The following is a 13,328-nucleotide window of genomic DNA, read 5'->3' as shown; positions in this document are numbered from 1 at the left end:
GCAGAGAGCTCCGCCCACACGGGTTATCCAGGTATATTAAAACGTGCACCTGAAGTACATGATGCTGTGCACATATAGGACAGAGGCGGTTGAATTTCTCATCATTTACCAACATATTTATATTCAAGAGTACAGAAGCAACCTAACACCAACACACTGAATCTTATTACTGTTATTTGTGTTTTAGCACATTTGATCTCAATGAAGCTCTTTGATATTGCATCTGAGACTTAATTAGGACGAACTGTGGCAACATTAGTCAAGCAATAGGCCCTTTAAACACACACACAGTATTTGACTCAAATTAGTTAATTAACTTGCAGCTTTTTGGAGCTAAACATGGAGCCTCTGAATGACATCGAGAGTGACTTACCAATTATTCATTCATTCATTCATTAGAGGAGTAATAGGTATGATTTCATAGCTTTGAAAGCGTTTAATTCAGACTATAAAACCACATAACATGAAAGTTTACAAAAGATGCAATTATTCAAAACGTTGGTTTTTTTAACAACGTAGTATTTTTAAAGTTTGAATGTGCAATACGGGTTTTAGGTTAAACAGATTTTCTTATGCCTTAACAAATAATGACTAAACAAACTGAACTGAATAAACAAATTTACCTTAAAGGAAAATGCAGTTTCATCTTGTTTTACTTTGTTTATACATGGCGGACCCCACGCACCCCGCCGCCTTTCTAGCTTAGAACAGAACCTTGTTCTTCTAAGAACAGCTTGTTTATTCAGTTATGAGAAAGATAAATATTTCCTTACCTCATTTACACTGTAGATATTCAAATTCTCAGTTTGAATTTCTTCTCCAAAACATAGTGATCCTCAAACAAGACTTTTTCTCAGTAAGTCTGACTGAGAGACGTGTTGCAGGTTTTCACCATTTTCCCATTCTAGTAGTATGATAATGATTATTAGTAATCAAGGAGTCTGATAACTGATATTTGGAGTTGATATACATACATTTGCAGTAAAAATGAAAATCTTATTGTCAAAATTTTACTAATGACAATTTTATCAAGTCCTGCACTTAAGTAAAATTTTGAGGTAGGCAACTTAACCCGAGTATATTCATATTCTGCTACTTTACACTTCCACTCCACTACATTTTCTACTCAGGAACTTATTATTAGTTACTTTGCAGATTCAGATTATTCAGTGCTGAAAGGTTTTTACTTGTGACAACACTGGCAATTACAGAAAGAAAGACAGAGGATGTTACATCGGAGCCAGAATAGCAAATTATTTTATTTTATCTGCCACCTCACACAAAAGCCACTTATAGCTATAGTTGGAAAAATGCTGAATATCTGCCCCAATGACCAACCAGCTGATAATAGAAAGATATGACCGTCTATACTACTAACGTTGCGTCATCACTTATTTCTATTAGCTTTAAAACCCACTGCCTAAAAGCAGGATTCATGGTGCACAAAAAGAATCTGTACTAGATGAGGCCGTCTTTGTGAAATGACCTATTACTGATGAATAACAACACATGCTATGAGTTAGAAAGGGTTTTTTTCATTCGTTCATTAGTTACAAGCAACTTGCATGAAAGATTGTGCAAAAACTCCAAAACATTGTGTGACAGAATTTAGGAGAAAGAGCAGAACATCTGCTTTGCATTACATTTCAATCAAGGAGAAACCCTGAAACATCTGTGCCACATTAGCGAGGAAGGGGAGGGCATTTACTTTAGTCCGCATCAAGCTGCTTTTCACAGTATGCACTCTGGTAAAATGAAGGGATCACACTTAATCTTTAGGAGTCACCTCAGACTTTGTGTTCTTTACAGTTCACGTCATTTGTATTGGTGTGTTTCAATGCATGGACCTGCAGACATTGCCATCTATCACACCAGAAAGGCTTACCTGGATGAAACCATTTAGATTTCAAGATTTATGACTTTATTTCCAGTACAAACCCTTTCCAACTGTGTCTAATCCTATTTTTTAACCATGCATAGCTTCTATTTTTGACAAGAATGTAGCAACACTAAACAATTGAACACATTCAGTGATTTACATTGCATACTTACATCATTTGAAGTTGTTGGATGCTGCTGGTGGACAACCTCTTTGTACAAAATGTTTATATCGCTTTGTAGAAAGTATAAAAAAAAGTTGAAAATACTATCAGACACAACTCCACCAGACCGACTCGATCACAAGAACAGCCTCAAAACATTCTTTGGCCCATGGCAACTTTGTTTGGTCCTCCGATAGTTAGAGCTGAATTAAATTACAACGCTCCTTTTGGACAATAAGCTGTCTTTACTGTACAGTTTATATGTCAGTCCTCAGCTTGATCTTCCTCTTGATGTGTAGAGACAGAGATAGCACTGTAAGGGTCCAGCACCATCTGAGCGCAGCGGACGATGGCCACCAACAAGAAGAAGCAGAGCAGGAAGAAGAAGAAGAGGGCAAAGCCGAGGTCCACATCCACTTCGAACCTGCGTCCGGGGAAGGCTGTAGGGTCCATGTTGACAGATCGACACACAAACCAGAAATCTGTCTGTTCCTCAGTTTTCCTTACATCTGTTCACTTCCCTCTTGATATGTCCCATCATCAAAGTAATTCCACAAATGCTTAAAATATTTCAAAGGCCATCTTCATCTGAATGGGCTGATGATGAAAGCCAATCCATCACACTGCTACAAACCTGCTTTCAACAATCCATTCCTCTATGTCTTGACCTCCATTTCTTCCACCAACATTAACACCTACTGTCCTCCCAAAGATGAGATGGACTGGTGAACACACGGAGCCCCATTTGGCACCTGTGTCCTCCATCAATAGTTTATAAGGAGGAGTTTGGTGACGATCAGGCCGTTCCTGAGATTAAAACACCCGGGCATTTCTTCAGTAGAGACCTGTATAGGAAATGACACCTGAAGAAGAGTCACTGGATCCCTAATCAGCACGAAGTCTGGACACATGACAGTAACACAGAAAAATGTCGCCAAACACAAGTTATTAAAGCCTTGTGAAGCAAACGTTGTCTTCAGATTACAATGCATTATCATACTGGACCAGTCAGTTCAATCTACACATGCACAAGGTTTTTTATGGTCTAAAAGTGGGGGAAATTTTGTACAGAAAAAAGGGGGTACAGGATGATTAAGAAAAGGCAAAAGGAAAGGTTGAGGAGGAGAAAGGGGATATGACACCTCAGTGGCAATCCACTTGAGAGGGTTTGGAAACTGATCCTGACCAAAAAAATGCAGATTGCTTGTACTCTGATGCCACTTCAGAGACACACACAAATAAAGGAGTAAAGTGACTCTACGGGAGAAGAGCCTGCGTGTGTTGAATTGATGCCAGCAAAACAAGAATTACAGCACAAGACGTCACTCAAGTGCAACCCAAACAGGGACTGTAAACCTATCTTGGAGGAGTACAAGCATCAACTCTGTCTGTTTTCACTCCTAGGCTGAGAAAGAGAGCAGAAACTGATCCCAGGACAAACCCACAGACCTCTGCGTCCCCACAGATACAGAATGAGGAAGGAAAACAGATACAGGCAGAACAAACCAAAGATAGCATTTCAGAACATAAAACTGTTTCAAGGAAGTCAATACAAGGATGGATGTAATTAAAGACAGTCTTGACACCTGTACGAGTGTGATCAGTAGACTGCACTGCTGCTGTTAAACAGCATGAACATGAACAAGACAGAGAATTTAAATGACTTTGTGATAAAGGACTAAATTATGCTTACCCTGCTGTGACCTTTTGAGGATGAAAACACAACCAGACATCCTTGTTTTTCGACAATATAACAATTTAATACAAAAAACAAATGTTTCTTTCTCCTTTAACATTTCATAGACATATACAGAATATTTATATATTTGTGTTTCTATGAGTGATAAAAGTTCACATCATTGAAAAAAAACAAACAAAACAACCTGGATACAGAGCAACCAAACAGGTTATCAACAATAACAAAGACAACACAGTCACCAACATACCACCTTCTTAAAGATGAAAATTGGACAATTATCAGCATGGGCTTCACATACAATTACATACTCCATCATCATGAGTGTGTGAGTGTTACACACAGACGATGGAAAACTATATTAAAAAGGGACAAATTTAAACTAATTCCACATATTAAAAATTAAAATATTTTAGAAGCATTTGCTTTCATCCCACAACATTCGTCTATGATACAAACTTACCAAAAATGATTGTTAAACACAAGTGATTGGATCTGGTTTGTAAAGATTCAGTCCACGTCCAAATGTTTTTCACAAACAAGAGGACGAATAATTTTTAAAAAATCAAAACATTTTTTGGGTGATTCTCATATTGTTTTAAGCTCTATTATTCCATTTCAATCCTGAATACCCTGATCAGACCGTTAATAAAATAAAAATCAGAAAAGGGCAATGGAGTCATCAATAACAATAATATACTGGGAAACATTTCAATTAAAAATCAAACATTTCTACCACATCTATCCTTTTTTAAAATAACATTAAATCAAGGACAACATTAATGACAACAATAACGAATGGCTTTAAAAGTACACAATTCCTGCTTGTTAATTATTGCTGTGTGCTTTCTTTTACAAAAGGCGTACACAAAGCCCATACTTAAAACAGGGTAATGCAGGGCAACAGAAAGAAAATATCAAGTAAGTCAGAAACCCTACGACCGTGTTAAAGTTGACAATGATACTGTACGCATCAATTTTACATACATACACACATGCATACTGTATATATGTAAAGGTAAGCAAAGAAAAATAGATTGTATACATTTCCAACAGGCACCAAGACAAACAGTGTGTAGCCATTTCTACCACTGTGTCTGCTGTTGAAGTAAATCATTCAATAATCAGATGTAAAGGATAAATGAATAATTCAATTTATAGGTGAAGCCACCAATGTACATAGAAAACTGTCCTCAGTATTGTATAAGCGCTCCATGAAAGCAGTGCTGACGTGTAGACATGCTGTGGATTTTTATCTGTGTGTGACATTAGCACAGATGGGTTTGCGTGCAACAGCGGAGAATTTCAAAAATCACCAAAGCTGTATATCTCTGCAATTTCCTGAGAGTTTTAATCAACAATTGGAGCGACCAGCCTACGTGCTAAAGGGTAAAACTGCAAAATACACTCTTCATCAATGCCTGAGAAAAACTAGTAACATATTAAAATAAAAGGCCTTTGTGTGTGTGTGTGTGTGTTTACTTCCTGTATGTGTTAACCAGATTGTAAGAGAGTGTTTAAGTGCACTCTATTCAAATGTGGTTGTGTGATTGTGCGCTTTTATATATTTATATATATCACATATCTACAACATAGGTTGTTGAGCTTTGGGCAGTGCTAGCTAGAGAATTCTCTTACAATGGCTGGAATATGGTTACAATAATCTTCATTATCTTCTTTTAGTCAGTAGCAAATCCTTGATTTTCCTCCCCTATACATCTGCAGTCAGATACATCCCTCCATCTTTAACTGGCTCGTGGCAGTGCAATTTAAGCCATGCAAAGCAAGGGAAGTGTGTTACTCTCAGGAGCAGGAAGAGAAGATGAGCAGAAGAGCTAAACATCATAAAAGACTGAAGACAGTCAAGAAGACAAAGCAGAGACGTGAAGACAAGGTCACTCAGTATACGGAGGGTAGATGGGAATCTCAAAGTCGTCGCTGTTGAAGTTGGCAGGCTGGTCCAACATGGACAACACATCCTGAATCAGAATAAAGAGACAAAGATTAATTTCAAGTGACACAGAGAGGGAGATGGAAGTACTTGAGAGATGAGGCTTGTATCACTCACAGGAAACATGTCTTGCTGGTTGCCCTGAGAATGAGGATGCTGCTCTGCATTACTCTGCGAGTGCTGCTGGCCCTGCCATTGGGGCCACACTGCCTCCGCTCCTCGAGGGGGGAACTGTGGCGCTGACTGAGAGCCATCTGGGATAAAGTACAGCAGGGTGAGAGGATGCACCAGTGTAACACAGACAAACAGATTCCCTTACCAACACAACTCACCATAACCATTGGTGTTTAGGCTGGCACGCACATTCATGGGCGGGTAGTTTGCACTACTGGTTGTGGTGGGAGAAGCACCTGTGGGCATCTGTTCAAAAGAGTTGGAAGAGCCACCTCCAAATCCACCCATGCGAGCGAACGGTGGAGACATGGTCTTTGCTGCCTGGGGAGCCACCTGCTGGATAGAAGAGGACTCCATTTATAGACTAGTTGTTAAATAAGTTACACATTTATCAGAATCTTGAGTTTCAATATCAGACAGTGACTCGTGTTGTACTGTCATACCTGGTTATTAAATTGTGGTCTGGCTCCAGCTGCCGGTCCAGGCCATCCTCCTCCTGTTGGTCCTCCATGTAGGGGGGCGCCATTGCTGGAGGGGGTCACCGAGTGTGGGACTCCATTCTGACGAGACATCTGAGCCAGCATCTGCCCTGCCGAGTGGCCCGGCTGTGCCATCTGTGGAGTAATCTGTGAATTCATGTTGACTGGCCTGCTGACAAAAGTGAGGGGAGAGAGCTCAGTTACCTGTCTGCTGTCTAATGGTAGTGGGGGAAAAATAACAAAAATCACATGAAAACTGGTACTTTTCTCATACATGTTCTTAATACCAACAGGATTCTGTCAGTTTCACAACTAGTATACATAATTCACTTTTCATTACTACATTCTAAAGGGACCATAATCTTTGTCAGGCAGCATCTGCACCTACTTAAAGGCACATGTGGGAGGCCTTGGTTCCACTATACCTTTCATGTGGACTGTAGTATGCAGCAGATTCACAGCTGAGAGAACTTGGGAGTTTCACTATGGGTTGTTGTTGCACATGAGCCAAATCAGGCCAAAAAGTGCCTCTGCTACCTCAGCTGCATGAAACAGACCAAGTCTTTGACTTGAATATAACTTTTGAGGGTAAAAATAGTGGATGCATCAGCGACATTTAGCCACAGATGATTGATTATTATTACTGGAAGGAGCCATGCATTCGATTTGTGTTTGAGTATAATATTCCTCTGAGCACTAAGGGGTGTATGGTAAAGGTCAAGGCTGGCAACAAGAATTTTAAGTTAATACCCATTATCACAGGCATGGTTAATATGGCTGAAGTCAATTATTATTTTCATTGTAGATAAATCTGAGGATTATTTTTCTCAATTACTGTATTTGATGTTTGGTCTCTAAAATATAAAAAATGGTGAAAATGGAATACCAAAATAGTTGGAGATTAATTTAATAGCGGACAACTAATCGATTAATCATTTAATTGTTATATTTTGTAGTTGCTGATAAAAAAAGAGGTTCTTACTTTGCACTGACAACATTGCATATGTTGTAACTTTGAGTTGTAAACTTACTGGAAGTGATGGACGCCAGTAAGAAAAAAAAACATTATGATATGAAATATTAGTAAAGACCAAATATCATGAAAACTAAAGACAAAAACTGCTTAATTTGAGACACCACATGTTTGATCATTGGAAATCAACAGGGTTTGTCGTTGGATAATTGCTACATTACAGAGGATGCAGGAATCCTCTGCTCGCGTAATTAGAGCTGTACTGGAGCTACTGGAGTGTAACTGAGACGCCGAGCAGCAGAAATCTGGATGCCACACCACCTATGCCTGCCAATGTTTGGGGTTCTGTGCAGCGCGAACAAAAATTTGAATAGCGATTGTTAATTTGTGTGAATACATTAATGATTGCTGCATCTCATTAAAGTGCTTTTCCGATCACTGAGGAAAAAACATAAGTCATCTTCAGCATGGAACAAACATTCTGTCCTATCAAAGTTGCAATCTTACCAATGAAATATATACTTACTAATTAGAAGCAAAAACAATCAATATACATGTGCCTCTGTCTTGTAACTGACGTTCTTACAAGCCATAGCAACAAAGCTCTCAGAAGAAGGTGGCTTACTTTCTAAAGTCAAAGTCAGTCTTACTACGAATCTAACCTGACAATTTAAGTACGGTCTAAGACCAAGACTAGTCGAACTAAAGCTTATGCAGCTGGCCTCTGCTCTGATATGCAAACCAGTTGGTAGGTATATAAATTAAGTCCCTGTGGCTATTCACATATAATTTACAGTAGATAAAGATCCCTTTATCTTCATTACTAATTGTAATTTGGCAAAATCAACTCATAATATGACAATGAATAAGATCTCAAGCCATCGGGATAAATACTACAGACTGCTCCTTCGTTCTGTGTCATGTTGTTTGTAAAATAAGTACTACTGTCTCCGGTAACAGATATCAACTGTCTGAAAGAGCTCCCAGGGATTGATAACAAGCAGCATTGCCTCTAGGTTAAAGATCTGGTGTACATGTAAACACACCTGTATACATCATTGGAACGACCAGTAGTGAAGTTGTTGGCTGGAGAGTAGATCTGTGTAGAGGGAGCAGGGGTGGAGGGCAAGACCTTGGTCTGATCGGGGGCTTGGAAAAGGGAGGGGTAGAGCTCTGGCTTCTCAAGGCTCTTAGTGTGGTCTGGCCCTGCTGCGGTCACAGGCTGCACTGGCATCTGAGGACCACCAAAGATATCCGTCAGGGTTCACACATTAAAACTCTCAAGTGTGTAAGTGGTGAAGAGTTGGAAATCATGACCATTTATCATCTTAACCAAAAAGTTAAATCTAAAGTGAATGCTTCAGGACACTTGGCACCACAACAATATGCCTGTATAGTTTCTGAAATATAATGTTTGGTTCAGCAAATGATAGATAGAAGCTGCATCATGGTAGGAGACATAACCAAGGATGTCGTAAAAATGCCTTTATTTGTTTTATGTGTCAGTGTGTTGTGGGGATGGGGAACCTGAAAGTGAGCTGACGCCCAGCACACACATACCGCAATGATTTTTAAGCCAAGTCTAGTCTCACTTTACTGATGGTCATAAAACAAATCAGCAACCGTTTTGATAACAGTGAAGTTATTTCTTTATAAAAAAAATTCACGAAATTCAGCTTCAAACATAGTATATTGATAAGCACTGGGTTTTAAACTCGTTGTTGGACCCAACTTACCTTTTGATTTTATAAAACAACCCATTAATAGAAGAATACTGGCAAATAAATTGACAGTGAACACTGCCAATCAGTAATCGTGTGCTGAAGCCATAGCAAAGATACTTTTATACATGTATCTTATAATTCATGTATTGCTTTTACAATTTGTACAATATAAAACCCTCTATCCTTACACTTTCAAACCTAATAGGTGGAAGGAGAGGAGAAAAAGAACCAACATGCATCAAACAGGTTTCATAATTACAGAGAAAACAGAAATAGCAGAAGCAGAACTAAGAAAACAGAATACAAAGTAAATAAAAAGTACATCATAACATGCAGTAAATAATAGTCATATCATCAGCAGTTGGTTTCAGTTGAACATTGTGTTGCTAGTAGCAACCACTGCTGGCAGAGTTCCAAAGCAGTTTAACTGACATTGTTACAACTGAGCCATTACACTGACAAGCTGTTGGGAGCCAATGTATAGCTAATTAAACATTATGGGCAACTGTTAATGTAGTGTCATGTTAACTTATGCATTTTACTTTTTTATTTTTAACTCTAGACTATGTGTATGTGTACTAGAATATGTTCAGGTTTCATACAGATTGACGGATGGATTTCAAGGACTATTTTACATATTTCTGCCTCCAAATGCAAATTGTAACCAAGAACCAAACTGCAAAATATGCATTAAAGGTTTTGTCTGATGTGGCATGACATGACTCACTAAACTGTAAACTACTGTGGTTACTTTGAATATGGAACAGGATTTTTTTCCTGTCGGGACGCACATTGTTGGTTTTCTACTGGTGTTCCAGTTCGACACTTATGTGAACCTTGTTTTCTTGTTACTACACAGATACATTTTCCACAACACCATCATCTTATGTTACTTTTTCTGATTTGTAATTACTATCACTCAATTTATTGTGTTTTATCCATAACCGTTTCCACAGTTTGACAGTTTCTTTGAGTAAGTTAATATTGTGATCAAATCCGTCACTTTTGGTCATGACCACATCTGATTGAGTTTTGTCAGGAGTACTTCCAAGTACTGGTATGAGATCACCAAGTACTACAAAAGAAGTGTGTATTTCAAGCATGAACAGCGGGCAGCCACTTTTAATAATGGAACTCTTCTGACATCCGCTTCCGTTTTCCTGCTGAGGAAATTATTCACACCCTGCCACTGTTTCCATAAATCAGGCCTGATCAGTCACTACAGCAAGGGACAAGGGACTCAGGAGAAACAAGGCATAATCTATGCTTCAATCAAATGGGACATTCATGTGTCACCACACCTGTGTGGCCTAACCTGTGAGAGGGTGATTGGTCCTGCCTCGTAAATGCCGTCTCTGGTTCCTCCTCCCTCTAACTCAGCCTGTTGCTGCTGCTGCTGTAACTGCCTGGAAAGGGAAACAGAGAGTCGGTCTAAAATAGTCTCATTTCAATGTCCATACCCTCCACTGTTGAGTGAGAAATCCCAAACACCTGCTGACAAAATAGCACTCAACCCGCCACCGGTCACCATGGCAACGTAAGAGAGAAACGAAGACTAAAGAGGAAGAGAGTAACAAGCTTCAAGAGAGAAATGTCTGTTATGCAAATACATACCACTAACATGCTAAACCACCGAAGTTAAAAGTCAAACTCAAATTCACTACCAACTACAAGACAACAGCTATCACACATGCTCCTTAAGAGACTAAAAAAAACTTTAAAAAAAGAATAGAAGAATCACCCAGAGTGGGGAATGAAAACAAAAACCGAAGGGCTGCAGTTTGCTAGAAACAGCAGTAGTCTCCCATGAAAAAGCAGCCCCTGTTCTCCCATGCAGGGGGAGGATAGTCAGGCCAGGCCTGGTCTCACCTGGTGGCCACAAGCCCAGGGCTGAGCACTACAGGAGGGCAGTTAGGGCTGCCCTGGCCAAGGGAGGGGGGCAGCGAACCCCCTGGGGAGGAGATGGGAGTGAGGGGGTCCTGTGTTGAGTTTCTACTACCCCACAATCAGAGGCAGGTGCAGAGGAGAGGTGGGAGGTAGGGAGAGAGTGATCAGTGTGTGCTTTATTAAATGCGATTGGGGTGAGGGTGCAAGAGGAACTGGGGACTGAGGGTGATAGGTAAGCATTCAGACTGTTGGATCTTTCACAACAGTCACATTTCAAGACGTCAATGGTTTCATTATGTACTGTATTCGATTGTGTAATCTTGTTACACAATCACCAGTATTGGTAAAATCAGTCTACAGTGAGTGTGTGACTCACTTGACATTGACGTTGGTACAGATGATATACTCAATCTCCTCCGAAAATGGGTTCTGGAAGGTGAAGGAACTGGTTCTCATCCAGATCCATTCTCTGGATTTAGTGCGAAACCGAAACATCACGGACAGGACCTGGCCCTTCAGCTTCACCACCTGTGGACATGAGTCCAGCAAAACGAACAGTCACAATCTGGTGTTTACATAATCAGTGAGCAGTAGGTTTACACACAAACACACACAAGACTGAGTTATTGGGAGATATCAGGTTACACAGATAATGCTCATTGGAGAGAGACAGAGTGCTTTTTTTCTTTACAACAACGCATTAAACACTGGTCATATTTTCAGCTGTAAAAAAGTGGCAGATTGGGACTTTAAGATGCTACTTATATCCCATTTACACTGGACAAAAAGCCACTAAAATCACATCTTCATTGGCAAATCAGCATTTACTCCGATGTCAGTATACTTGGCATTAGTCTCGGCTATTTACTGGCTCTGGCTTTGATAAGCTGTGATGAAGACACAACATCTGATGATATGACATGTGTTGAAGTTCAGGCTGCTGGCTTGTTAATGCTGATTACTTAAGACTTCTTTATGTCTTCTGGATGACATTTGATGAGGTTTATGATCTGCAGCTTTCTGCTATTCCCGGTGCAATGATGAGGTACAAACGTTACCCGCGTAAAAACCCTGCATATACCAGCTAATTTTTAGGGTCTATTTTAGACCGACTTACCTTGTATACAAGGTCAATACATTAAATTATCTTTCCTTTCATTCTGCAGCACTCCTGTCATTATCGTAATTTACTCACCACAAGTCTCATGTACATACTCACATGCAGATTAGAAACCTGATCATGTGTAAAAATGACCAAGAAATCAGCTTTAAAGGGAAATGTCTCATACCAAACCCAGATTAAAAACTGGGACATCTAAGAAATGTGATTATTACAGGAAGCCGACAAGAACCCAGCTACCTAAAGAGGAAGTCCACCCACACATAAAAGTCTGTTGACAGGTCTTGAGAATTACTGAATGTGTTAAAAAGAAAGTTACATAAAGCCTTTTGTCGCTCAAGAGGCAGCTGCTCAAAATATAGTGCAATGTTGCCTTGCTACATTTAACCATAATTAGCATAACACAACTGAATCAGTACAGTCACATGGAGTGCAAAGTTGGTAATGTAGGCAACAGGTGTTGACAAAAACACTAGTGCCGCATCAATTTCGAGTCAAACAATGTTCCAGGAGTTTAGTACGCTTGTGCATGTAAAAACACTGATATGGGAGTAAGAACACAAGAGATAAACTGATCTTAAATCAATAGGGAATCCTCAAAAAGCTGCACATCAGATAGTCCTACCTGTTGGAAGCTGTCTCTCAGTAAGCCCTGGTCTTCAGGATGGGCAAACTCCAGAATATTCTTCCCCAGTAGGTCCTGCAATACACAGCAGATAATACAACCACCATTAGCCCAGAAGACAATAACACCAACCTCTGGCACAAAGATACTTAGGGGATGCCATCTGGCAGACAGTCCCTGTCCCTGACATTTCCACCAGCTGTGAGTCTTACCGGGGGCTGGTAGCCAACAGCAGCCGTGCAGCGGTGGTCTATGAAGGTGAACATGCCCTGGCAGTTATGGCGAGAGATGAACTCCACTGGTACACTGATACTGTTGATGTCTGTGTCGCCTGGGCAACAAGTCACCTAAAGGGCAAAAAAGATGGAACCCATTTTGAGATCAAAACAAGTTAGGTACTTTAGAAGCCACATTGTGCATGATCAATTTACTGTGGATATTAATATGGACAAATGACCATAGGAATCTAAAGGATTCTGGGTATTTTCTCAAAAATTATGAATATTATCAGTGATTTACAAATCAGAAATATTATTTCAAAACATATATATCTATATACATTTGTATTCTTGAAAATCAACATCCATCCCACAATAACCCAACCTTTATAAAATAATTATTTATATTATATTAATTATAATATATATACAATATATA

At 39.6% G+C, this 13,328-nt stretch overlaps 1 protein-coding gene across 1 annotated transcript; it reads right to left on the bottom strand.

The window, feature by feature from the left end:
* Positions 1-3,777: 3,777 nt before the first annotated feature.
* LOC115567748 (aryl hydrocarbon receptor nuclear translocator-like) lies at positions 3,778-13,091 on the bottom strand. Its single transcript, XM_030394596.1, has 11 exons — positions 13,071-13,091; positions 12,884-13,018; positions 12,672-12,746; positions 11,303-11,454; positions 10,909-11,031; positions 10,355-10,445; positions 8,362-8,549; positions 6,307-6,511; positions 6,022-6,199; positions 5,807-5,943; positions 3,778-5,717 (listed from the first exon to the last, which is right to left on the bottom strand). Exons 1-11 carry the CDS (start codon positions 13,089-13,091, stop codon positions 5,634-5,636), a joined length of 1,389 nt encoding a protein of 462 aa, XP_030250456.1. The 3' UTR covers positions 3,778-5,633.
* Between the last annotated feature and the right edge of the window lie 237 nt (positions 13,092-13,328).

The sequence above is a fragment of the Sparus aurata genome, chromosome 17 (genome assembly GCF_900880675.1).
Source record: "Sparus aurata chromosome 17, fSpaAur1.1, whole genome shotgun sequence".
In the NCBI taxonomy this organism is placed as follows: domain Eukaryota; kingdom Metazoa; phylum Chordata; class Actinopteri; order Spariformes; family Sparidae; genus Sparus; species Sparus aurata.
This window is presented reverse-complemented; position numbering and strand designations above follow the sequence as displayed.